Source organism: Camellia sinensis, chromosome 15, assembly GCF_055761805.1.
Source record: "Camellia sinensis isolate YWXY chromosome 15, ASM5576180v1, whole genome shotgun sequence".
NCBI lineage: Eukaryota > Viridiplantae > Streptophyta > Magnoliopsida > Ericales > Theaceae > Camellia > Camellia sinensis.
In genome coordinates, this window is record NC_138975.1 from 100,566,200 (window position 1) to 100,590,377 (window position 24,178).

The 24,178-nt window shown below is 36.9% G+C and overlaps 1 protein-coding gene across 2 annotated transcripts; it reads right to left on the reverse strand.

Annotated features, from left to right (window-relative positions):
* Positions 1-9,935: 9,935 nt before the first annotated feature.
* Positions 9,936-20,518, reverse strand: LOC114320364 (uncharacterized). 2 transcript variants are annotated; one of them, XM_028267518.2, is made up of 9 exons: positions 19,992-20,518; positions 19,756-19,834; positions 16,356-16,402; positions 16,165-16,223; positions 15,587-16,077; positions 14,270-14,430; positions 12,993-13,199; positions 12,511-12,906; positions 9,936-11,945 (listed from the first exon to the last, which is right to left on the reverse strand). In XM_028267518.2, exons 2-9 carry the CDS (start codon positions 19,793-19,795, stop codon positions 10,401-10,403), a joined length of 2,946 nt encoding a protein of 981 aa, XP_028123319.2. In that variant the 5' UTR covers positions 19,796-19,834; positions 19,992-20,518; the 3' UTR covers positions 9,936-10,400. The 2 variants fall into 2 exon arrangements, with proteins under 2 accessions (XP_028123319.2, XP_028123318.2); XM_028267517.2 differs by lacking the exon at positions 16,356-16,402.
* Between the last annotated feature and the right edge of the window lie 3,660 nt (positions 20,519-24,178).

Here is a 24,178-nt window from a genome sequence, read left to right on the forward strand (position 1 = left end):
GAGCGGACTGTAAAACAGTGCAGAGAGATGCTGGATGCTCGGATTCCACGCTCGAGCGGCACTTCCCCCGCTCGAGCGGAAGTGCGAAATCTGGAAAACCCAGATCGCACCTCCAAGCTCCAAAATCAAGTTCAAAAGCATCAAAACTCAACCTCTTGGGCTAAATTTCCAGAAAACACATGTAAACTCATAGTTAAACATGATTCAAAACTCAATTTGAGAAATCAAGGCCCAAGGGTGGTTAATTTAAACTCAATTTCAAACCATTTTCCAAGAACAATCCTCAAATATAACATGCATGATCTTAAATCATTTTCAAAGCTTTAATGCTGTTTCAAAAGAGCTCAAACCTTCAAAAACAAGATGAACTCATGGAGTATGACCAAAAGATGGACATGCATGTGAGGAAACATGGATTACAACCTCAAAACTTCAATATATGTACATGCATGCAACATCCAAGCTGCAATACAACATCTAAACCATGTTTTGGCTCTAAACTCCATCAATATGACATGAACTATGCAAGAATCAACTCAAAACATGAATAAGAAGACAATGGAGCTACCTTTAGTCTTGTAGTTCAAGAAGGGAGCTCAAATATGCAATCAACCTTCAATTCTTCAAACAATTCTAGCCAATTCACAATGAAACAAGTTGAACTCAACTCTTCTAGCTCCTCTCTCTCTCTAAGGTCGGTTGTGTGCAGGAAGTGGAAGAAGAAATGTTTTGTTGAGTGTATTAGGAGATCAAAAAGGCTCAAGTAGTGGGCCACTCAGGTGGCAATTTGGTAATAAGTCCAATTCATGAAATTTGGTACCATTAATCTAATTTAATCATACCTAATCAGTTTTCAGATAACTTCACCATAAAATTACATAAATTATGTTGATCAAGATACACTAATCAATTTTGGATTCGGCCGCCGATAAGGCCTTCAATTTGCAATTTAAACATACAAACAGGAACAGATAATCAAACAGTCAAACAGATAGAATACAATTTAACACACACATACTCAGTCAATTCGATTCCAGTTTTCAGTCGGTCAGTTCAGTACCTTAGGCAGTTCAATTATCAGTCATTATCAGTCCCATTTAGCAGTAATCGATGATTAACGGTAATCATTCAGTCATTAATCAGTAAACAGTATGAGGGTTGTTACACATCCAGCGAGCAAGGAGGCTTACGTTAATGCATGTTGAGGCAGTAGAAGAGGAAGTGGGTAAACTTCTGGAGGCCAGAGCCATTTGAGAGGTAAACTACCTGACATGGCTATCAAACACAGTTGTTGTGAAGAAAAAGAATGGGAAGTGGAGGGTCTGCGTGAACTTCATCAGCCTGAACAAGGCTTGTCCCAAAGACAGTTTCCCACTACCCAAGATTGACTAATTGATGGATGTCACTTCAGGGCATGGAAGGATGAGCTTCCTAGACGCTTACAAGGGATACCATCAGATAGCCATGTACCCCCCTGATGAGGAGAACACTGCATTTATTACCCTAAAAGGGCTGTATTGTTATAGAGTAATGCCTTTCGGGTTGAAAAATGCAGGAGCAACCTACCAGAGATTGGTGACAAAGATGTTCAGACATCTGATAGGCAAAACAGTAGAGGTATACATTGATGACATGGTCGTGAAGACCAAGGAACCTGAGGATCATCTGGCCAACCTGAAGACAGCCTTTGATATCCTAAGGACATTTCGACTTCGACTCAATGCATCAAAGTGCACATTTGGAGTTGGGTCAGGGAAGTTCCTGGGATACTTGGTCACCAGAAAGGGCATTGAGGCAAGTCTAGCAAAACAAGTGCAGATGTTGACTAGAAGGGCTGCAGCCCTAAATAGATTCATAAGCAGAAGCTCTGACAAATGCAAACCTTTTTTCAGTTTAGTGAAGAAAGCCACAGACTTCTCATGGGCAGAAGAGTGCGAAGTCGCCCTGGCCGACTTGAAGAAATACTTGACCACCGCTCTAGTTCTCTTAAATCCAGTACCTGGAGAGGAGATGCTCTTATACTTGGCTGTTTCAGAGCATGCAATGAGTGCAGTTGTAATCAGAGAAGCAAATGGAGAACAAATGGCAGTTTACTACGTAAGTAAAACCCTAGTGGATGCAGAGACCAGATACCTACCATTGGAGAAACTGACACTGGTTTTAGTAATGGCCTCCAAGAAGCTGAATCATTACTTTTAGGCCCACAAGATTGTGGTGTTAACTAAGCATCCTTTTAAGTCCCTATTATAGCAAGGAGATCTGACAGGTAGAATAGCTAGATGGGCAGTGGTGTTGGGCCAATAGGCGAATACGCAGCTCGAGATGAAAGGATGATGGCCTATGTAAGGGAGGTGGGCAGACTGATAGCATTATTTCAAAATTGCTAACTACAACAGGTTAGCCGAGATGACAACAGCCATGCTGATGCATTGGCCAACTTGGCAAGTGCAATGAAACCAGGAGAGGCAAGGACAATTATGGTTGACTACTTGTCAGGTCCAAGTGTAGAACCACTAAACATAGAGTATGAGGCAATGTATGTGGAGATGGGACCGAGCTGGATGGATGAGATAATAGAATTCTTTAAAGATAGAAAACTGCCAAATGATCATAAAGAAGCACACAAGATCAGATTGAAGTTGGCAAGATTCAATCTGACAGCAAAATGGCATCTCTACAGAAGATCTTTTACTGGTCCCCTTTTGAGGTGTGTGCATCCTTCACAAGTTGAAGACTTCCTGTATGAAATACATAAAAGAGTATGTGGAAGCCACACTGGGGCAGGTCACTTGCTTATAGGGCCATTACTCAGGGGTACTGGTGGCCCTACATGCAGAAAGATGCAGAAGCTTATGTCAGAAGGTGGGCGAAGTGTCAGAGGTTTGCACCTTTGATACACCAACCAGCAGCGGATTTGAATCTAGTGTCCAACCCTTGGCCATTTGCCCAATGGGGCATGGATCTTGTTAGACAACTGCCTTAAGCGACTGGACAAAGGAAGTTCCTGCTAGTGGCAACAGATTACTTCACCAAGTGGGTGAAAATTGAACCCCTTGCAAAGATTTGAGATGTTGATGTGAAGAGCTTCATATGGAAGAACATCATCACCGGGTTTGGGATCTCAAGGGCAATAATAGCAGACAATGGAACACAGTTTGACAGCAAGTTGATCAAAAGCTTCTGTGAAAAGTACAAAATCAAGAATCACTATTCCACTCCAAGCTTCCCTCAAAGCAATGGACAGGCAGAAGCATCCAACAAAACTATATTGGATGTGATTAAGAAGAGGCTGGAAGCAGCAAAGGGAAAGTGGGTTGATGAGTTGCCCAATGTACTCTGGGCATATCGTACTACGCCGAGAAGATCAACTGAGGAATCCCCATTTGCCATGGCTTATGGCACAGAGGCAGTAATGCCATTAGGGGTCGGCATCCCAGGGATTAGAACCCAAGGCATAGAGAATGGGACTAATGATGCATTTTTAGCCCGAGATCTGGACCTATTGGAAGAAAGAAAGGAGAAAACAATAATTTAGCTGGGGGCATACCAGCAGCAGCTTGCTAGGGCTTACAACAAGAAGGTCAACCTAAGAGAATTTCAATTTGGGGACCTTATCTTGAGAAAGGTCGTTGGCAACAAGAAAAATCCTAGAGATGGCAAGCTTGGCCCAAACTGGGAGAGACCTTATAGAATCACCTCGGTCCTGGGCAATGGGGCATATCGGCTTAAAAACATTGAAGGCAAAGAGTTGCCAAGACCCTGGAATACTTGCAACCTGAAGTTTTTCTATCATTAGATTTCCTTTTGTTTTTTTTAAGTCTTTTGTTATTAGCCGAAATAATAATAAAATTTTAGCTCGATTTTTTAAAACTTGTGAAAAACGATTGACCAGTCCTTAGGCGATGTTTCTGATTGAAACATGACGAATAACTCAGACTTATTATATGGAAAAATTGAATTATACTTGCATACAATAGAATTGAACTAAGTTGGCGATGTTTCTGATTGAAACATGATGAATAATTTAGACTTATTATATGACAGAGTTGAATTATATTTGCATATAATAGAGTTGAACTAAGTTGGCGATATTTCTTATTGAAACATGACGAATAACTTAGACTCATTATATGACAGAGTTGAAATTATACTTGCATATAATGAAGCTGAACTAAGTTGGATTAACCTAGATTTGTTGTGTCAACAGAATTAAAACTTTGAATGATACTAAGTACATGTCAGTTAGATTAACAGAGAGACCGAGGTTGATAACCTCGGCCAGTCTCTGTTTGAATCTAACCTCGGCAACAAGATCATAGGTACATGCTTAATGTGAACATAAGTGAAACTTAAGCTCACATTACAGGGCAGAGAGCTAGAGAATGATAAAGAAAGTTTAAAAGCCTGGGAAAGCTTGTCAAGCATTTTACAAGCTAGAGTTGGCTTAAACACTTATTGAAAATAGTTGGCTTAAACACTTGTTGAAATTCAGAAAATTTACAAGTTAAAGATACGCCGAGGTAATATTTCAAAGAAGTACATTCCTGGTTGCCGAGATGACCAAATTACCAAGCTTTGAGATAATTGAAGACAAAAGTCTTGATAATTGAAAGTGAAGTGGCAAGTTTTAGATAAACACTTGTGAAAACTTTCTTATAATGTTTTTTAAGTGTTAAGGCAAGGCCGAGATAAACAGTCAGCAGGTATATTCGAAGTACTTTTCCCCGAGGAAATTGCACAGTTAAGGTGGACTTTGAAGACATGCAAATTATTCTAAGTGTGGAATCATACAAGACAGTAAAGAAGACGAACATACAAACATTTTGAAAGAAGGAGTTGTACTTGCATTCAAAAGAAGTAAAAGGGCACTTCGGCCTACAAGAGGGATTACTTATTTAGATTGCAAAAGGGCACATCGGCCAAACACAAAGCTAACATTGTTCAAAGACAAAGTATTACAGCTAAGAAGGAAACAGAAAAGAATACAAAGAAAAATAGAAATATCCTAAGTGCTAGGATTGGCTTCATCAGCTGGGGGTGTTACACTTTTGTCCGTTTTAATCTCAGCATCTATTTCTTGTAAAGTCTTATCCAGACTCTTCTCAGTGCACTGGACGTCGGCTTCAGAAATGGTTAGTTTAGGGGAGACGCCATTGGAGGCCAAGTCATCCTCCTCATCCTGAGTTAAATCAATTTGGTCATTAAGGGTGGGAGACTTGGTATTAGCGGCAACCTTCTCCTCCACTTCGTCAGCTTCATCATCTCAAGCATCCTCCTCAGGCTCTAGAGGGAAAGCCACATCGAGCTGGTTGATGTCTCGAAGGTCGGAGTCCATAGAAACAGCCAATTTGTTGAGGGCCGCCATCTAACCTCGGTAGTAACCTCGGTTACAAGCCAAGTTGACTTGTTGCTTGTATTGGTCATGAACGGCGGCCTGTCCCTCTTCAAAGGTCGTTTCGTCGGCTGCCTTCACCTCGGCTTCTTTATTAGCAAGAGCCTCCTGAAGCTTGGCCTCCATATTTGCCACTTTTGCATTGGCAGCTTCAAGGTTAGCCCTTGCAGCCTCGACTTCATTTTTTGCCTCCTTGGCCTTTTCCTCAACTAGACTTTGAGTAGTCTTGGCGTCCTTGGCCTGGCCCATGAGAGCGTGGTTGCTGGCCTCAGCTTCGTTAAGGGAGGATAGGAGTTTGACTACTTCTTTTGTCTTCTTCGCCAAGTCCTTCCTCATCATCTCGGTCTTTGTGGCGTAAGAGTAACCGTGCTGGATGGCCTGTAAAAAAGTAGCACAAGTTAGCAAAATTTCACTAAGTGTGGAAAGATTGTCAAAGTGGAAGGGGGAATACTTATCAAGACTGAATGCTGCATCATGAAAGCAAAGTCTTCATATTCATGAAATTCGGCTATACGGTTCATGTCCTCAGGCAGAAGAACTGTCGTGGACAAGGCCACCCCGACCTCAAGATTCGCAGCACTGTCACCGGCGGTAACAGGTCTGTCGTCGAGCATGATCTCGGGTGCCCAGACCATGCCTTGAGGGTAGTTGCTGCCCTCTTGGTGGTCAGACCTCGACTTTTTAGCAGGTGGGGCCTTGGAAGCTGGGTCCTCGGCGGGACGCTTTTCGGCGGAAGGGGCGCTCTTCTCAGCCTCGGCTAACTTAGAGATGGGCACAATGTCCTCAGAATCGATCTGAGTCACTGTGGCCTTTGCCTTGGCCTTCTTCATGTGTTTTGGCTTTGGGGTTGGTTGAGGGAAAGATGAAGACTGGACAGTAACAACGCCAGGGATGTTGGCAAGCAGATCTTCAACTATTGCAGGTTTGCACCCCATCTCGTCGGCAGTAGTGGCGACTGTGACCCTTGTATCGAAGTGGATTGCTAGCAGGGCTGTGGGTGGATTGGTTGAGTCGTGAGTCGACGCCTCAGATTTTCGGCTACGAGTTTTGCCTACGGGGGCAAGCAGGGGAGCTCAACGTCGGCGTTGGCGCTGAGATGGTGGAATTAGTTGTGGAGCACAAGTTGATGGCTGCTCTGCTGGGTCAGATGTGGAGGCTTGATCTGGCCGAGGTGACGAAGTTGTAGCAGGAGTTGTAGCAGAAGAAGGGGGTTTGCTCTTTTTCGAGACGTTGGGCAAAATGGATTTGTAAGTTGGGATGTAGTTGAGCAGCAGAGGGGCTTTCCACTGGTCAACTGGCAAACCCAACAACTTCTTAAAATCCTTGCTGGGATAGAATGTTTTGCGGAAGTCCTTTGGTGATTAAGGAAGGACTGCAAGTAAAAAACAAACAAACGTTAGAACATACAAAAGTATCAGAAATAAAAAAAGACTTGAAAGCAAGTAAAGTGACACTTGGCTCTTACCATTTCCCCTTTTTGAACACTATTCGGCTTAAGGGGTAGAGATGAAGGTCATCATCTGGTAGGAACTCCCCATTGCTTGAGACGATGAAATAATCGTCTCTATGGAGTCTGGGAGGTCGGCGACAAGTTTGTATTCTGTGGATCTTGGCTTAAGGTAATAGATATAGCCATTTTCTGACTTCAGGCCGCACATGGTGTAACAGTACTGGATGTCGGCTAGAGTAATCCTAGCATTCTCTTTTTTGGCTAAGGCAATTATACCGTTTATGACTCGATAAGAGTTAATGGCTAGTTGTATCGGGTTAAGCTTATAGTAGTGAAGGACTTGGCGGAAGAGGATGTCAAGGGGAAACTTGAGCCCGCACTCAATGAAGACTACTACTGGGAAGGGCATGGACTTGTCTTTGGGCATGATGGAGTCCTCCTCCCCTACCAGCCTAAGGTGGACATCGGCAGGAATGACAAACTCCTGCCTGAAATATTCTAGCTTAGTTGGGGTATCTACTTTCCACCTGAACATACCCATGACGTCGGCTAAAGTGGGGGAGGTGTTGAATTTCAGAAGGGAGTGGTTTGGCTTAAAGGACCTCGGCTTAAACTCAAAACAGAAACTACGGAAAGGGTTTTCAGGATCTAGGAGGAGTTCGTTTTAATTTTTTCCTAAAGATAGGAGTTCTAGAACAAAACCCAAGCCTAATCTCTATAGAAGCAGAGAGTTAAAGGCAGGAATCTGGAAAATACAAATAGAAAACAGGGCAAAATGTGTGATTCAGACTCAAGAAAGTAGCAAAAAATCAAGAACAGTGATAAGCTATCAAGAACATCAAGTGTATGAACAACATGTGTGTGTGCGTGTATACCCAGAAACAGATTGTACAAAAGCAGAATCATGAAACATATGACGAATGATGGAATTCAACACCCAAGTAACTATTTAAGAGCATGAACAAGTTTGCAATGGCAGTATGCAAGCATAGCAAAGTTTGAAGTAAAACAAAAAATTGAAACGAAGGGAAGCAGCGACTTACTAGGAAAAGTGATGCCGGTGCAATAAATGCCGAAGTTAAACGATGGTAGAACGAGTAGCAGGACAGTGAATGCCTCGCCGGAGGGGGAGAATGGAAACAGTTGTAGCAGAAAGCTTCGAGAGAATGAAAATGGAGGATTTGGGAGATGAGTGTTAGAGAGAGAAAGTTTGGAGAAAACGAAGATACAAAAGTGAAATGGCGAAGAGAGAGGGAAGTGTTTTTTATCAAAACACGAAAAGGCGGCAAAATCACAATTAGTGTGCCTAGGACGATATGTCTGTTAGGCAGCGCACGCAAATGCGATGCGACTTGATGGTGCGTATCAGGTACGGTTCAATAGGGAAGAAACGCGTGGTGAAAACGGTTGAGTTACTGTGCGTAACAGCTCATACGCGTGTAGAAACTCTTGGAGTTCTTGATTTAATGAAGCAAAGACCTCGGCTATGGGAACGATCTCGGTTAAAGAAACTTGGAAAACTTGGTTCTTGGTTCTAAAGCATTGATGAAAACAGACTACAAGTCTTGGTCATATGGTGCCGACGAATGATGACCTCGGTAATGAAGTATAGAGCAAGTTTAGCTGACATGCTATAACTTCAAATGATATAGGTTCCATCACCTCAGGATGTCGAGGTAATAGAACCTAGGGGACAGTTGTGGGGACATATTTTGTGAGTAGCAACACGTGGCCAAGGTGGCACTGGAGTGCTAGCCAAGGTGCCACGTGTCGTGGTTATGATGCCGAGATAATCTCAGCTAGGCGAAGGTTATTTGCAAAGATGTCGAAATTCGGTATAAACGGATAAACTATAAGAGTCCTAGAATGCGGGATGATTTCAGCTTGGATAAAGATAAAACTCTTAGGGAGCTTATCTTTATTTATTAAAGAGTCCAGTATGGACATTGGGCCAGAGTCCAAGGGAAGTTAGGCTTCTACAGGAATCAGGTCAGTACTAACTATAAAAGTAAGGTACCATCATGGGTCTAAGGTACTTTTTTTGTATTCTGACTAGTGAGTTAAGCACTATTTGTTATCTTTGAGAGATAGCTGAGTACTGACTTTGATCGTCGGAGTGCCCCCGGGTGGACGAACAACCGTCGGAGTCTTTTCTTTCTATGACAGGTCGTTCGGTGCAATCTATTCTGCCAGTATTCTCTAGCTGAGTGCCTGTTTGACAGTGTGATCAAAAAACAACACAAACATAGTCTTAGGCAACTTTTGACTAGTATTAGTTAGAGGGATTGACCTATATGCCCCCCATCAATTTTAATATCATGTTTGATTAAGGGATAAAAACACAGAACACCTTGTCCACACAGTTGTTAATATGTTGTTTGTTTAGTCCATAATTAAAACTCCAAATAATTTTAATATTGGTTCGAGGGTTTCAATGGAGAAAAATGGAAGTATTAATTAGTAGGGTTTATTACATTTTCTCAGTTCCAATTCCTCCAACTAATACTAATACAGTTACTCTGTCCTCTCTTTTAGCAAGGAGAAAGAGATTAAAACTAATACAGACGGTATGAATGCACAAAAATATACAAGATCAATACAAGGTAAATTTTTGACGAAAAGCGAGTTAAGTATTATATGAATTACAATATTAAGGAAGCTCAATGTAATTATATTAAAATTATGACATTTTTAATTTAATTTTTTTCAAATCTTAGGGAGATCAATGTAAATGCCCATACTTCAGTGACAAAATTGATCATCAGAGCATCAGAAACAAAAATAATCTGAAAAGAGTAATGTTCCACAAACATAAATTTTCATACAAAATTTCAGCACAGAATAACATAACTTACTATATTCCTTCCATTTCCAAACAAAAAGAGATCACTTGGAACTAAAATTTCAAAAATGTCACAGCCCAATCTGCCACATTATTTTCGATATGATTTATTTGCGACTATTTTTTCTACAAATCATTTTCTATCTAAAATCAGTAATATGAATCATAAGTACACTAGTTAGTATATTAACATAATTGATCTAAAACACAACTAAGCCATGTGATTACAATCAAATAAAAAAGGCAAGCAATTCAGAAGAAATTTACTAAAATAAATGGTCTAATAATATGTTCCAATGACAATCAAACAGATAGCCAATAAGCTTTATGCAGTCCCCCCTCCAGTCAGATGAAGGTGTGATATGATCCATAGCACCTAGCAAGACAACTAATAGACTTCCACCAACTAACCTAAGTGACACCAATCAAGCTTACAATTTATTTTGATTAGTAATACTACATACCCAGAATTTTTACCCTGAAATATCAATATGTGGTCCACATTCATTCTAAATATAGACCCCACAATACACCAAATCAGTCTCCACCACACAACGAAAATCTGGGCAAAAATCTGGTCCCATTTTGCTAGCTATTGTTCTCCATCCAGCACAGTAGTGACAAGCCATAATTACCAAACTACCCTGACATCTTATTAGGACAGTCCAACTTACCTCAGTCCAAGTGCAAACAATGCTGATTCAAGCTGCTCATTATCAGTACCTCTGCACATCTAGGGCATGGCCTTTCTTGGCCACATTCCTTCTCACTGAGAACCACCTCACAACACTGAATAAGATTTTCCATCTTCTCCGAGCTTCGTACCTTTTTGATAAGTACCTTCTCTGAGCTTTATTCAAGGCAGCCGTGGTTGAACGAGCCAATAAAATGTCATTGACAGTGTCATGTAGGGTGGCCTGTGATTCCAGATTTGGGTTCTGAGATCGGAGTGAACAATGGGTATTGAAAACCTGTAGATGTTCATCCTGACAGAATCCCTGAGTCCTGCACTCCGTGTCGCAGACTGGGGAGTTGGTGACATTGCCTGGCATAGATTGTTCATATCCATGATTTAATTTGCTTGTGTCGCCAGTGCTTTGCAAACCATCATTATGGAAGCTTTTCATATTCCCCATGGAAGAGATGAATGACATGATATCTTGAGACGAGGTACTCAGTTTAAATGGGATATCTTCGATGGAGGTTTTCCTGGCCACATTCCTCCTCACGGAGAACCATCTCACTACGCTGAATAGCATTCGCCATCTTTTCTGAGCTTTACTTCTTTTTAGTAAGTACCTTCGGTGAGTTTTACATTTACTCAAGCCAACAGCTGAAGAATGAGCCAATGGAATGTAATCGACAGCACTGTCTACATTGGTCAGTGGATCCAAATCAGACTTCTGAGATTGGACCGCACAATGAGTATCCAAAACCCTCGTTTGCTTGTCCTCGCAGAAGGACCCAGTCCTGGATTTGGTGACGTAACCAGGGAAAGTCCAAGCCAGTTCGTATCTATGTTCCATATCGCCAGTACTCTGAAAACCATCATCATTGAAGCTATTCATGCCACCTATGGAACATGGCATGATAGAAGAGGCACTAAGGTTTTTTGGAATTTCTCTAACATGGGTTTTTCCAGCCACATTCCTCTTCACTGAGAACCATCTCATTAGGCTGAATAAAACCCTCCATCGTCTCCGAGCCTTCTCTCTTTTTGATAAGTATGGTCTTTGAGCTTTGTTTTTGGCAACAGCTGCAGAACGAGCCAACAGAATGTCATTGACAGCACTGTGTAGGTTGGCCTGTGATTCCAAATGATCATTGGAGCTATTCACAGCTTCAATAGCACAAATTGATGGATTAATAGCTGGAGAAGGGGCAATTGAGAATTCATTAATTTCATCGAAAGGGTTTTTCTTGGCGACATTCCTCCTCACCGAGAACCACCTCATTATGCTGAACAGCATTCTCCATCTTCGCTTAGCATTACTTTTAGAAAAGCATCTTCTCTGAGCTTTATTTTTGGTAACAGCCACAGAACGTGCAAATCGTATGTCATTGACAGCATTGTGTGGATCACCCTGTGATTGCAAGGTTGTGTTGTTACATTGAAGGGAATGATGATTATTAGAAAACTGCAGAAGCTCATCCTCGCAGAAGGCCTGAATCATGGAGTCTGTATCGCAGATTAGGGGGCTGGTGACTTGGCTTGCGAAACTCAAAGGTTGTTCATATCTATTATTGATATCATCAATACCCTGCAAATCAAAATCACATAAGAAATTACAACCATAAGAAAATTATTATCTTAAGCAACAAAGAACAATACTGACTTTTCAATGCTTTAAAGAACTATGAGATCCTCATTTTGCTAAAATGCAAGCGTTGTTTAAAACAGTAAGCTTCTTTATGAGGAGAAATGAACACACACATCATTGTTTCTTCATATTCTAGGAACAATATTTAGTGTCTTTGTAAAAGTGAAAGAATCTCCTTCAAGAACTATTATTTCCACTTCTGCTGAGGCAGGGCCAGAATAAACAACCCAATAAGAGAATCAAGTAAAGCAATTTTTAAGGCAGTACAATCTTCTCATACAATAGGGACTCCAATAAGGAAAATTTGCATTTAAATGGAGGTGCAAGCAAATCTGTGTCTGGTGCAAATGAAAATTGTGGCATGGGACACAGTCCTCGCTGCGATTTGCATCTCCATGAAAATGCAATTACTTTGAGTTGTTCCTATATAAATGCAATTTTCCCTTCCAATAAATACTACAATAGATATATTTAATTGTAAGCTTCTGGATTCAGCATGGAATACCTCTTCCCCGCTGCTCCAAAACAAGTTCTCAGGCTTGTAGTTGACATTTTGTGTCACAGAATCCTGGCCACAGATCCTGGAGTTAGGGATTTCGCCTTGTAAACAAAAAGGTTGGCGGCTTATATAATCCAGTTCTTCAACACAAATCAAGCCAAAGTCGTCCAAAGTATTAGCAACCCCAAGTGAAATGATGTCTGTGGGACCTTGCTGTGCATTGGCATACATATCAGGAGTGTCAAAATTACAACTATCTATACTCTCCGGCGTGGTCAAGTTTGAGGGGTGGAGAGCATTCGCAAACTGTTGAGAGCCCATTGTAAGAGATGCCTCATCATCAATAGGTACAACTTGCTCCCAATGTTGAAATGCTGATACTACCAAATTGTGGGCATCATCCTGATAACAAAATCAATCAGAAAGGAGACAGAAACAACCACAAACAGACAGACAGAGAGTAAAAACTTAAGGAATCAGAAGAGTGCCTTTTCAGTCACAGACAGCTTATCCACGGTAATGAGTTGTTGTTCCATAAGAAGCCCGACCAATTGCCCCACTACATTAAAAACAACAGTAGTTTTTTGTTGAGAGCTGGGAGGACAGTACAAGTATGCCCTCTTATCAAGTATACATGTTCGGGCATGGTCCACAGTGATGTCCCACATCATAGCAGACATCCTCACACCAAGGATCTGCAGACACCCACAGAAACAAGTATAACTGTCACTTCATATGCAAAGGAGGGAAAAACTGTTTATTCTCCAGGATGCAAGAAACCCTTCCTTAACTATATCATAATGTCATGAAAAACTTATTGTGGTCAACATAGGATATCCTTCAGGTAGAAAGCTATACACCCAAAAAAGACATGTTCCTGTTAAGTCACTAGTTATCTTAAAAGCTTAACACCTTGCCTCACGTGCAACCCCGTTGTGCACGTGAAGATACAAATATCCATACATAGAGAGGAAGGAGGAAAAAAAAAAAAAAAACAGCAAATGAGAGAGAGAATGCAAGCAGGTACCAAATGCAAATGGTGAAACTTCAACCCCAAACCTCCCCCAACTTGAGTTCTAATCAGTGTGTTTGGTTTCAGTTTTCTGAATTCAGTTTTTTGAAAACTGAGTTTTTTGTTTTTAGTAAATATTTTTAAATTTTAATTAATTTTTTACTTTTTTAGATGCACTTTATTTAAATGTATCTAAATAGTAAAATATTTATAAAAAAATTAATAAATACACAAAAATATGAAAATGTACTAAATTTTCATTTTTTTCCGTATTTTTTGGTATTTAGTGTATTTTTTAAAGATTTTTTTTACAAATATTATACTTTTTAAGTGTGTTTATGTCAGATGTGTCTAAAAATTAAAAAAAATTCTTAAAATATTAAAAAAAATCATTGGAAACATTAAAATACGAAAAATAAAAAAGTAGAATTTTCTGAAAATTATTTTCTAAAAACTGGAACCAAACAAGTTGAATACCATTTTAAGTAACCAATTGTCCCAAAAGCTTAAGCTCTAAGGAAACGGGCCCTATTTAGCCCATCCCAAGTTAAAATAACAAATAAAACAAAACACCTCATTACATCACTCTCTCTACTTTTTTACATGCCTTTTCGTAAAAACTAAATAGCCAACTAAAATAGCCTATTCCCAGATCGGTGTATATATCAATCTTTTCAATAGTTCCCGAAATTAGAGCATATTACTAGCAAGTACTACAAAAATAAAAATCAAGAAAAGAGCAGTCAATAATACCCTTTTTAACCTCTCAGGGTCTATATTGAGTAGAGTCACAAAATCCTTCACAGTTTTAATGTTGTCTTCTGTCAAACGCTTATGGAAAGCACCATCTTTAGCAATCTTTTCTAATCTCCAGACTGCATCAGATAGAGCCGGAGGGTGGTGCTTCTGATACACTGCAAACAGAAACAAGAAGTTACATAGGAGAATTTTCTTTTCTTAACATTAAAAAGATCTCAGACACCCTAGTATGTGTAATGATATACAATCTCATAATATCATAGAATTGTACTTATGCATGAAGCCAGTAAGACAATTATTCAAGTAACTAAAAAACATATCTTCCATAGGTATATCTTTAATCACTTAAATGGTTATAGACATTATTAGTCATTCAGATGAATTTCACATAATGATATTTTGAACTGATTACTACTGATAAGTTGATAACGCATAATAGTGAAAAAAATAAATAAAATAAATAAGAGAATAATAGCTGACAACAATGAGTTCAAAGTTTTTAAAAGAAACTAGTACAACAAGGAATGTCCAAAGACTCCAAACACAGAATTTCACAACATATAGGTGCAGAGAGAGAGAGAGAGAGAGAACAATAACCAATGGTTAAACTAGATGCAATGAAAAAATGAAAATTATAACTAACAAAAGAAATTAAGAGAACAGAACCTATGTCCTGTGTTTTTCATGCTTCCAGTGTTCTAACCAATCCAGTGAACAAACAATAGTTCAAACAATACTTAAGAATTCAGGACATGAACCAAGAAAATATGGAAAAGTTGTCACAACCCATTGATAACCACAAATACTGAAAGAATGGAAGTTTATGAACATGTCACATGAAAGGGAATTAAGGGCTAATCTATATATTTCTCATAAAAGAATTGGTTCAAAACATTAAATTCCCACTATTTATATTTGCATTCAGTACACTACCTGTGTTACATGGACTCTTCAAAATGATAAATAATACCCAAATTCCAAGAGTTCCAGGTGTCCACATATTGATTTGTTAACCACCAACTCATCCAAAGCTTAAGCTCTTAGAGAGAGGGGCAACTTTGTTGTTTATATTATATTCTCAACAACATTTGCCTTCACATTTGGGTCTCACTAGTAGGTTAACATCATTAAAATAAAAACTTATTTCCAATATTTACAGATATTTATGTTTACATATAATTAATATAAATGATGCAATTTCTTTCCACCAGTACCGTAGTCCATTTCAATTTCAAAGATACTACTGAAATATGTGATTATTTAACAAAAACATACCCCAAAAAAAAAGTACATAAAACAAGAAATACTCACATTTTCCACGTGAATCCTCAACAATGAAAGGCTCTGTCCTTGCTTCTCTTACTTCAATTCCATCAAAACCACCCATGATTCTTGCACCTAGCCTGAATTCTTTCTTTGTCATCCAGCATTTGGTATGCTTAAAGTAAATGTTACCTATAATACCACGGCCTTCTTTAAGATTAAGGTAAACATCTCCCATAAGAAGTTGTTTTTGTCCTTCCCTTTCTCCGACAATCTTATTCTTGAATTCTTCAGGTGTCCAATTATCTCCGTCATAGCCATTGACATCCGTGTCAAGAACTACTATTTGCACCTTTGCTGACGCTTCGGGGCCCGTGTTAACGACTTCTCCTGTAAGACCATCAACTAAAGCTACTCCAATGGAGGTATACTCCTCTCCTTTAATTTTCATTCCGGTCAATACTGGAGGAGAGGGTTTGTTCAAGAATTGTAGTTGCAAGCTTCTTGATTTAGAAAGCTGTATCTCATTCCCAGAGACCCTGAATAAGAAGTGGAAGTACGCGTCATCTATACAATAGTTACGAATAAGCATTATTACACTAACAAAATTAGCATTATGTCCTCACCATTTCTTGTTACACGGATGCTTTTGTTCTGCCAGTGCTGATTTGACTTCCTTATCTACCTGGAGACACAAGGTAACATCAGGAAGGTGTTTCTATGTGTACAACTAAACTAAGAACCATAAGCTATAATAGAATATAAACTCTCAACACTAGTTCAACTTAGCTTATTGCTTAATCCACAGGGAGCTTACACTTATCGAGAAGACGAAGAACCCAAAGTGGAGGCATCTCTGTACAACTAATTTAGCACATCAAAGATTAAAGTAGGACCTCAGAACAATTGGTTTTAATTCAAACTGGAAAACAGAATCCATGCAGCTACACTTAAGATGGTTGTGTTAAGGCCAAACAATGATGATTCAAAAGGTACTAATTTTGAAAAAAAAAAGAAAAGCTTGAGAATGTGTTGAAAAAGGAAGAAGAAGAGGAAGAAGAGAACCCACATTCAGTGATTAGCATGGAAGCATAAATAATATGCTAACTTTATATTGACATTTGGAGTATTTTGTAGAAGGAAAGAGAAAAGGAGCGCACCCAATACAGTGAAATTTACATACAACAGAAAAAAGCCCATCTATGTCCCTTGACAAGGAGGATAAAGAAGAAAATAAAAGAACTTAAAAATAAATAAATAACAATGAAGCCTTCTAAGTATAAGGCCTACGAAAAGAAAGCCCAAATCCTCAAATTGTTTGGATGTATGCCCCCTAACCAATGGTTTTGTGTTGAAATAAATGGTTGTTTTATTCATTTATGGACATCATTCAAGAGATCTCAATTTAAATTGAATATGGTTTATGTAGATTAAAGAGTTCTACTTACAAGAGATATAAATCATAATCCTTATGAGTTGTGACTTTCTATTGTTCACCGTTGTAATAGACTCGGGAAATCTACTAGGTCAACCCTATGTGATAAGATGGTTTATTACAATCATTGAAGTGGAAGATTCCAAGTCAATATGTTGGTGGATATGATGCATTGAAGGACCACAACACCTCGGCATGTTGGGTAATCTATTTAGAGTTGTGGGAACAATCTTTTCAAAATTGAATCTACCATGCATACAAAACCAAAGTAAATGTCAATTGAGTTTGTTCACACAGTTAGTCACTTGAATCTAGATTCTAGATCTGGTCATTCTTACAAACAGTTCATTTAAATGTGATTAGTGACTTATCAAGTTGTGGACTAGTACTTAATTTAAGTAGAAACTCTTTGGTTGGACAAAAAATTAACTTTTACTCCATAGCCACTTATAGACATTATTGGTAAAAGGGTCCACATAGGAGTAGGCCTTATAAATTTCTATATAAATGGCCATCCATGGTGATACATGAACATGAGTTTTATCTCTTTTGAGTGTTCGTGTGTGTGAGAGAGATTTTGTGTGAGACGCCAAGTCTAGTTGGATCTCACTATCCTACATTGGTTCAAACTCCCAAGGATATTAGATTAAAGACTTAAAAGGCATGATGAACAATATGATATGATCAAATTAATGAAATTACTCAAGTTTCTTCATGATTCAAAAAAATCCTTGGAGATCAAAGTGTTCATATTTTCACATCAATAACGCAATTGTCTCGTAATTTAGCTTCCAACAAGACTTGCAAGGGTTATTTCTTGACATTCTCTAATCTAGAACAACATGATCACATTAGAATAAAATATATTTTGAAAAATTATTTGCCTCCACATGCATTGTCAAACAAACATAAATAACATAGATCACCATTACAGCTAGAGCAATATATGTGGCACATTACATCTAGACAAGTACGAAGTAAAACACAATATGAAAATCGGTCATCCATTCTTAACAATACTTGTCATTTCTATGTTGTTATTCTGGTAAAAGAAGTTTAGAATTTGCTGAATTATGCAACTTCGGAACCTTTTGTAAACATTTACTCACATGTTCACCTTATCTCTTTAACATACCTAGGTTGCAACATCAGTACCATAATTGCAAGATTGGCACCATCTATGCTTCATTAGGACTCTCATGACCATCCTATGAGCATAGTTACCAAAAATCTCACTTTGAGATAGGGGTCTCACTTCCCTGAAAACTTTTTTCCAGAACGGAGACAAAACTCCTAAGAAACCTTCTGAGACGTTTGTGAAACTCTGACACAATTTAAGAAACTTGTTAAAAACTTCACTTCTCATAATTTCTACTACTTTTTTTTGCTCCCCAATCTTATTACTCTTCTAAAATATTTTGTAGTATTAGTGTTTTAATTAATTATGAAAACATTCTAATTTGATCTTAAACCACCTAGCATTATATTTATTGACCACATTCCATGTTTCCCATTTCCCATATTGGCAATTATGTTTTTGAGCAGGGGCGTAGTCTAAATTTTTTTTTCATTGGGGGCCAAATTAACATTATGAAGAGTGAAATCCAACTCATGGTACTAAGATTGTCAATTGATAAAATAATGACAATATAACATAGATTCCCAACTCAGCTAGGGATATAACCTGAACAATACAAAGTAGAGCTTGAGTGAGTGACAATGGTCTCTGATTTTATTCACATACTATTAAAATGTGGGAACAAAAAACAAGTTTTGATTAGTTCAAAATAATGGGATTCATAAATTTACGAGTGCTCAATACACCTTTTGAATGAGAGACCTACCGTTATAGAGCAGTCATATTCTATATTTTGATAAAACACTCAAAAAGTGTGTGAACAAATTTAAATTCGAGACAATGTACAAATAAATATTGAGAGGGTACAGGAGAAGTGAATCTGTTGAGTGCATAAAGTAGATACACATTGTATCTGACATTTGCTGTACAAAATTGTCCTATTATTTAATCAAAATGATATGAAAATTACAAATGGTATTATGTAATAATAAGATGGTGGTGACCTTACAGTTGTCGAAAGGGGGTGAATTCCAAAAAGAAGCCATTCAATAAAAAATTCAAAATTTTAAGAGTGGCTATGAGGAATCTGCTTGGTATTTCCAAGTCTTTTTTTGGTAAACAGCTATATGTAACAGAAACTTCTTAGGGACCCTGCTGGTCCCCCCTGGCTCTGCCCGAGGCATACAACAATATGATGGCCGATGGGATGATCACACCATACCACAATATTGTTGGAACCCCTTGTACCTTATCACTCTGCAGAATGTTCTAAACTTCGGAAAAGTTGTGACCTATTATAGAGAGACATCAAGAGGTCCATATAAGGGTGACTTGGATGACCCTTTTCACTCAATTTAAAATTATCCACACTCGTGAATGTCTCAGTGCTCACTGAGGGAGAATTTGGGGGAGACAGAGACAGAAAGAGAATCATTCTACATGAAAGAATATCAAACACTAGGAAACAATTTGAAATTCACAGGGCTTCCAAACAAGTAGAGTCAATTTAAACTTCTACAAGTTTGTAGAGGTTGTAGAGGTAGACATAACTTTTGGTCAATAAACACACACAGCTTCAACAATGCATGAAGTAGTCTGTCCATGCTCAAAAACAATAAGCAAATTTGACAAAGAAACATATTAAACTCAGTTCTCTAAGAAAGAAAGAAAAAAAAACCAAACAGTCTGAGAGCATCCACTTACATATCCAGAAATTAAGCGCCCTACTGCAGTCACAGAACATGGGTCAGATTGCAACTTCATTATTATCGCTGATACTACACTGAAATACCATCAAACCAAGTGTTAGAAACCAAAATTAAGCAAAACCCATTGAAATTAGCAAGATAATTTGCTCAGTTCTCGTAAAAATCTTCCATTTTTCTTTCATTCAACAGTGACAACAGAAAGAATGAGAAAGAGGGTATAGTATAATTGACCTCCCCAAATCAGACTGAGGCGGCTTTCTTCGCTCATCCTTGGGACTATAATTTCCTTCCTCTGATCTAACATTGACATTTCCTTCGAACTCTCCACCCTGAGGCATTTTCTCACTCTCAAATCAATGCTTTCTTTGACATAAACAAAATCAAAAACAAAAACAAAAACAAGTAATAATGGTTTTGTTTCAATTGTGGGTGTATTAATATAGCTTAGCTGAACTTAGTTTTCTGGGTCAATGGAGGCGATTAGTGAAGATAACACAAGTAATGTGTTTGTTTCAATTGTGGGTGTATTTATATTGATAGACTAGCTGAGCTTTAGCTTTTCTGGGTCAATGGTGGTGATTAGTGAAGGATAAACAAGTCACAGTGTCCACTCATCACAGTAGTTGTAGATAGACACTCCCACACACACACCAACACTCCCTACACCTAAATATTCATTGTTTGATATCGCCATAGATCTGTTTTCTTTTTTCCAAAGGACTGGCTGGCTTTGATTTGACCCAGAAGATGGGGTGACTGGGACCCATAAAACTATCGGTTCACACACATCTGCAGAGAGGGGGCGAAAGTTTTCACACTAACATGCACATGGTGCACGGTGACTATTCAGGCATTCTTTGGAACTTTCCCTTTTAGTTAAAAAGTCAAAAAATTATTAAATTAATAAAAAAGTCAATAATTCATATTAAAAAGTCAAAAATTCTCTTTTCTCTCTATTTTTTATATATTTTTTCATAAAAAATTAAAAAATCATCCCAAATATACTAATTTTTTTTAACTCATATTTTAGCTAAATAATCAAAAAATTACTAAATTAACCTATTCCCAAACGAGGCCTCAGTAGTTTAAAATTATAGCCATAGTGTTTTATAATATAGGAATATAATTGGTGAAAAAGATGAAATATTGATTATTTATATTAAATAATTATAAAATTTTAAAATATATAATAAATAATAATTGATAAAATATAATAATTGATAAAAAAAAATATGACTACAATACTCAGAACTATTGACTATTACTCCCTCTTTTGAAGGAAAGCATTAAACGTTCCTACTTTTTAATTTTCATTGAGGGGTCATTTAGGAATAAGTTAAAAAAATTAAAAGTTAACTTTTATTTATTTTAAATTGTATTATCTCTTACGTAAAAAAAATTAAAAAATTAATTTTAACCAACTTTTCAAATCAGAATACAAACCACTTTTCAAAAGAAACCATTATCATTTTTATTTGGAAAATAATGAAAAATAAGGTTGAATATTTTCACATTTTCAACTAGGAAAAAATTGAAAAAGAGGGTAGTCAAAAAAATTACTCAACATTAAAATATATGGTATAGATTTAAATTTAAATATTATATAGGTTTGTTTGGGGAGTGAGTTGACTTTTTGACTTTTCAACTCTTTGACTATTTTAGTTTAGGACTAAAAAGTCTCATATGAGATAGATTTTTTAGTTTTTTTTACTTTTGTAAGAGAAAAAATATAATTATTATGGTTTAGATGTGACATTTTGTCTTATTAATTTTTTTTATTTTTTTTTATCTTTTTGTGACTATTTTAACCAAAAAACTCCGAGTTTTTTTCTTCTCAAACGGACTCTAATGTAGATTACTTTGAATAAATCTGCATTGTGTTCCTAGCCATTTTTTTAGAGTAACTTTATGAGTTTTGTAACATTATTGTTTCATCATATATGGAATAGGGAAAAGGATTTTAAGTCATAGAATTTGGTTTTAATTTGACAAATATTACACTTTTCATTGTAATGCTAGGTACACCCAAATTCAAAGTCCTAGAATTTGGTTTTAATTTGACAAAAAAATTCTCTTTTTCTTTTTGGATAATATTATGGTACACACTTTTAAAAAGGTATACCATATGTAAGTTATGACATTTGTAGGGTTGATTATCACATGTTATAACTCAATCCCATGAAAGTCATAACTAAAAAAAATAATAAAAAATAAATTATAACCAAACATTACGTAAGGTATAATCAAGAGGTTTTGAATCATAGCTAGAATAATATAATAAACAGAATTACAATAACTCATAACTAATTTCACAATGTCTATAACCAAGTTATAATTCACCTCAATAAGTCATAACCAAATACTTCAAAAGTCATAACCAAATACTTCAAAAGTCATAACTAGGGGACATATGTGTACTATTGAGTATCCCTTTCTTTTTTCTCTTCTTTATTTTATATTTACGTTGTGTTTGGTTGGGGGATTTGCAAAGAGATTTAGAAATGAAAAGAAAAATGGTAGGTGAAATGTAAGTATGTTTTATTTACATTTCACCTAATTTCACATACCTTTTTTCTTTTCTTTTTCGAATCACTTCTCAAATCTTTTAATCAAACACAACGTTATTTCCTTTTCATAAATCCCTCACTATTAGTCACCATTGCAACTCTATTTGGCGCAATCATCAGTCCCTCTCCTATTATTCCCTACCGCTCACTGTTGCCCTTACCTCCATCCTCGTGTTCAGTGGCGGAGGGAAAACAGGTCGAGGGCTTCACGTGTCCCCTTAGTTTTGAATTTTTTTATTTTTTTGTCATATATAAAATGTTTATTTTTTTTTCTTAACATATTTTTTGGCTAAGAATTTATTATATTATTCACAACAAATAGTTATTTGATATTTTTAGAGCATTATGTGGTATTATTTATGTAATAGTATAAACCAATAGTATAACAAATTTTTTTATAGATTGAATATAATGAACTCATTATTTTAGATAGTTGACAGACTACTTAGTGTGATTTGTGATTTCTCATGCTTTGAGCATCACATAAGCAATGCTATGTGGTATTCTAAGACCGTTTAATAATTTTCATTCAAAACACATCATTTATAAACAATGTCATCTCTTCAATATTTTTCTGTCAAATAAAAATTAAATAGATTTTATAATAATTTGTGCTATAAAGGATGTGTTTTTATTACCTAAAATTAAGAATTTTAATCTATAATTTTTTGTGCTAAAATTACGATCTTACATCACTATCCTGCATCGAACTATTCTACACTATTATAGAATTTTAATTTGTTCCTATTAATAATGAATATGTAATTTTTTATACTTAAATTTAACTCATAAAATTATTATTATCTTAATGTTGATCATAATTTTTTAAAAATAAAAATTATAATTAATAATACCCCATCTAACTTAATTTCTTGACTCAGCCACTGCTCGTGTTCCTATCTTTACTTGTCATTGCCGTTGCTCCTACTATCTTTTCTACAAACCCTCTTGCTCTCTTATCATCCCTAACTCTTCTACAATTACAACCCCCCTTTTCAAGTCCTAACCACTGCAAACAATCCTAATCCACTATTTTCTTGTTATTGCAATTTCTTACTCGATTGCTACAAATTGCATCTTGTGCAAGAGAAAAGTGTGTCCAGTGCAAATGTGAACTTGTAAACTTTCATAAGGAATCTTTGCTCTTTTTTTATTTTTATTTTTATTTTAAGGCAAATTACCAACACCCCCTCGAACTTTGACTAAAATACAGATTTCTCCTTGAGGTTTGGAAAATTACAAATTACCCCCTAAGAGTCATATTTGCATAACAAATGAGGAGCAATTTGTTGTGCAAATATAAATCTCAGGAGTAGGATGTAATTTCTCAAACCTCAGGGGAAAATTCATATTTTAGTCAAATCTCGAAGGGACGTTGGTAATTTGTCCCTTTTTTTTTTTAAAGCTCATTTGTTATTAATAAAATATATGTTTGGCTATAAAATTGAGATCATAATGTAGATTAAAAAAAAATAAAAATAAACCTTTAGCTTATCAAAAAAACACAGAAGTGTTTGGGCATAGACAACAAAATTAAAAGAAGCAAAATTATGAAGCATTATAAAATTGGACAATGATTTTATTTTGTGAAAAAACACAAAATAAAGTGGACGGCGATTTTTGTTTATCCATTCTAGTTAAGTGGAATGTACAAGTGACATCATATGTGATTTGCGTACTTTCTGAGGAATGATGTCACTCACACCCTTTTGTTTGCTTTTGTGTGTGTGGATTGGACAGGTGTCTTGGAAAGAAAGAAATAGTCAAAAAAAGAATCTTGAAATTCCACGTCATCATATAATAAAAACAAAATGACAATCTAGAAAAGAAAGAATAGTCGAGTCAAGCAAG

Excerpts from the sequence above, each read along its gene's own strand:
- LOC114320364 (XM_028267517.2), bottom strand. The coding sequence starts at position 20,098 with ATGCCTCAGGGTGGAGAGTTCGAAGGAAATGTCAATGTTAGATCAGAG. Across the intron at positions 16,224-19,755 it reads GGCGCTTAATTTCTGGATAT|GTAGATAAGGAAGTCAAATC; the intron begins GTAAGTGGATGC and ends TTGTGTCTCCAG. Across the intron at positions 13,200-14,269 it reads ACCCTGAGAGGTTAAAAAGG|ATCCTTGGTGTGAGGATGTC; the intron begins GTATTATTGACT and ends GGGTGTCTGCAG.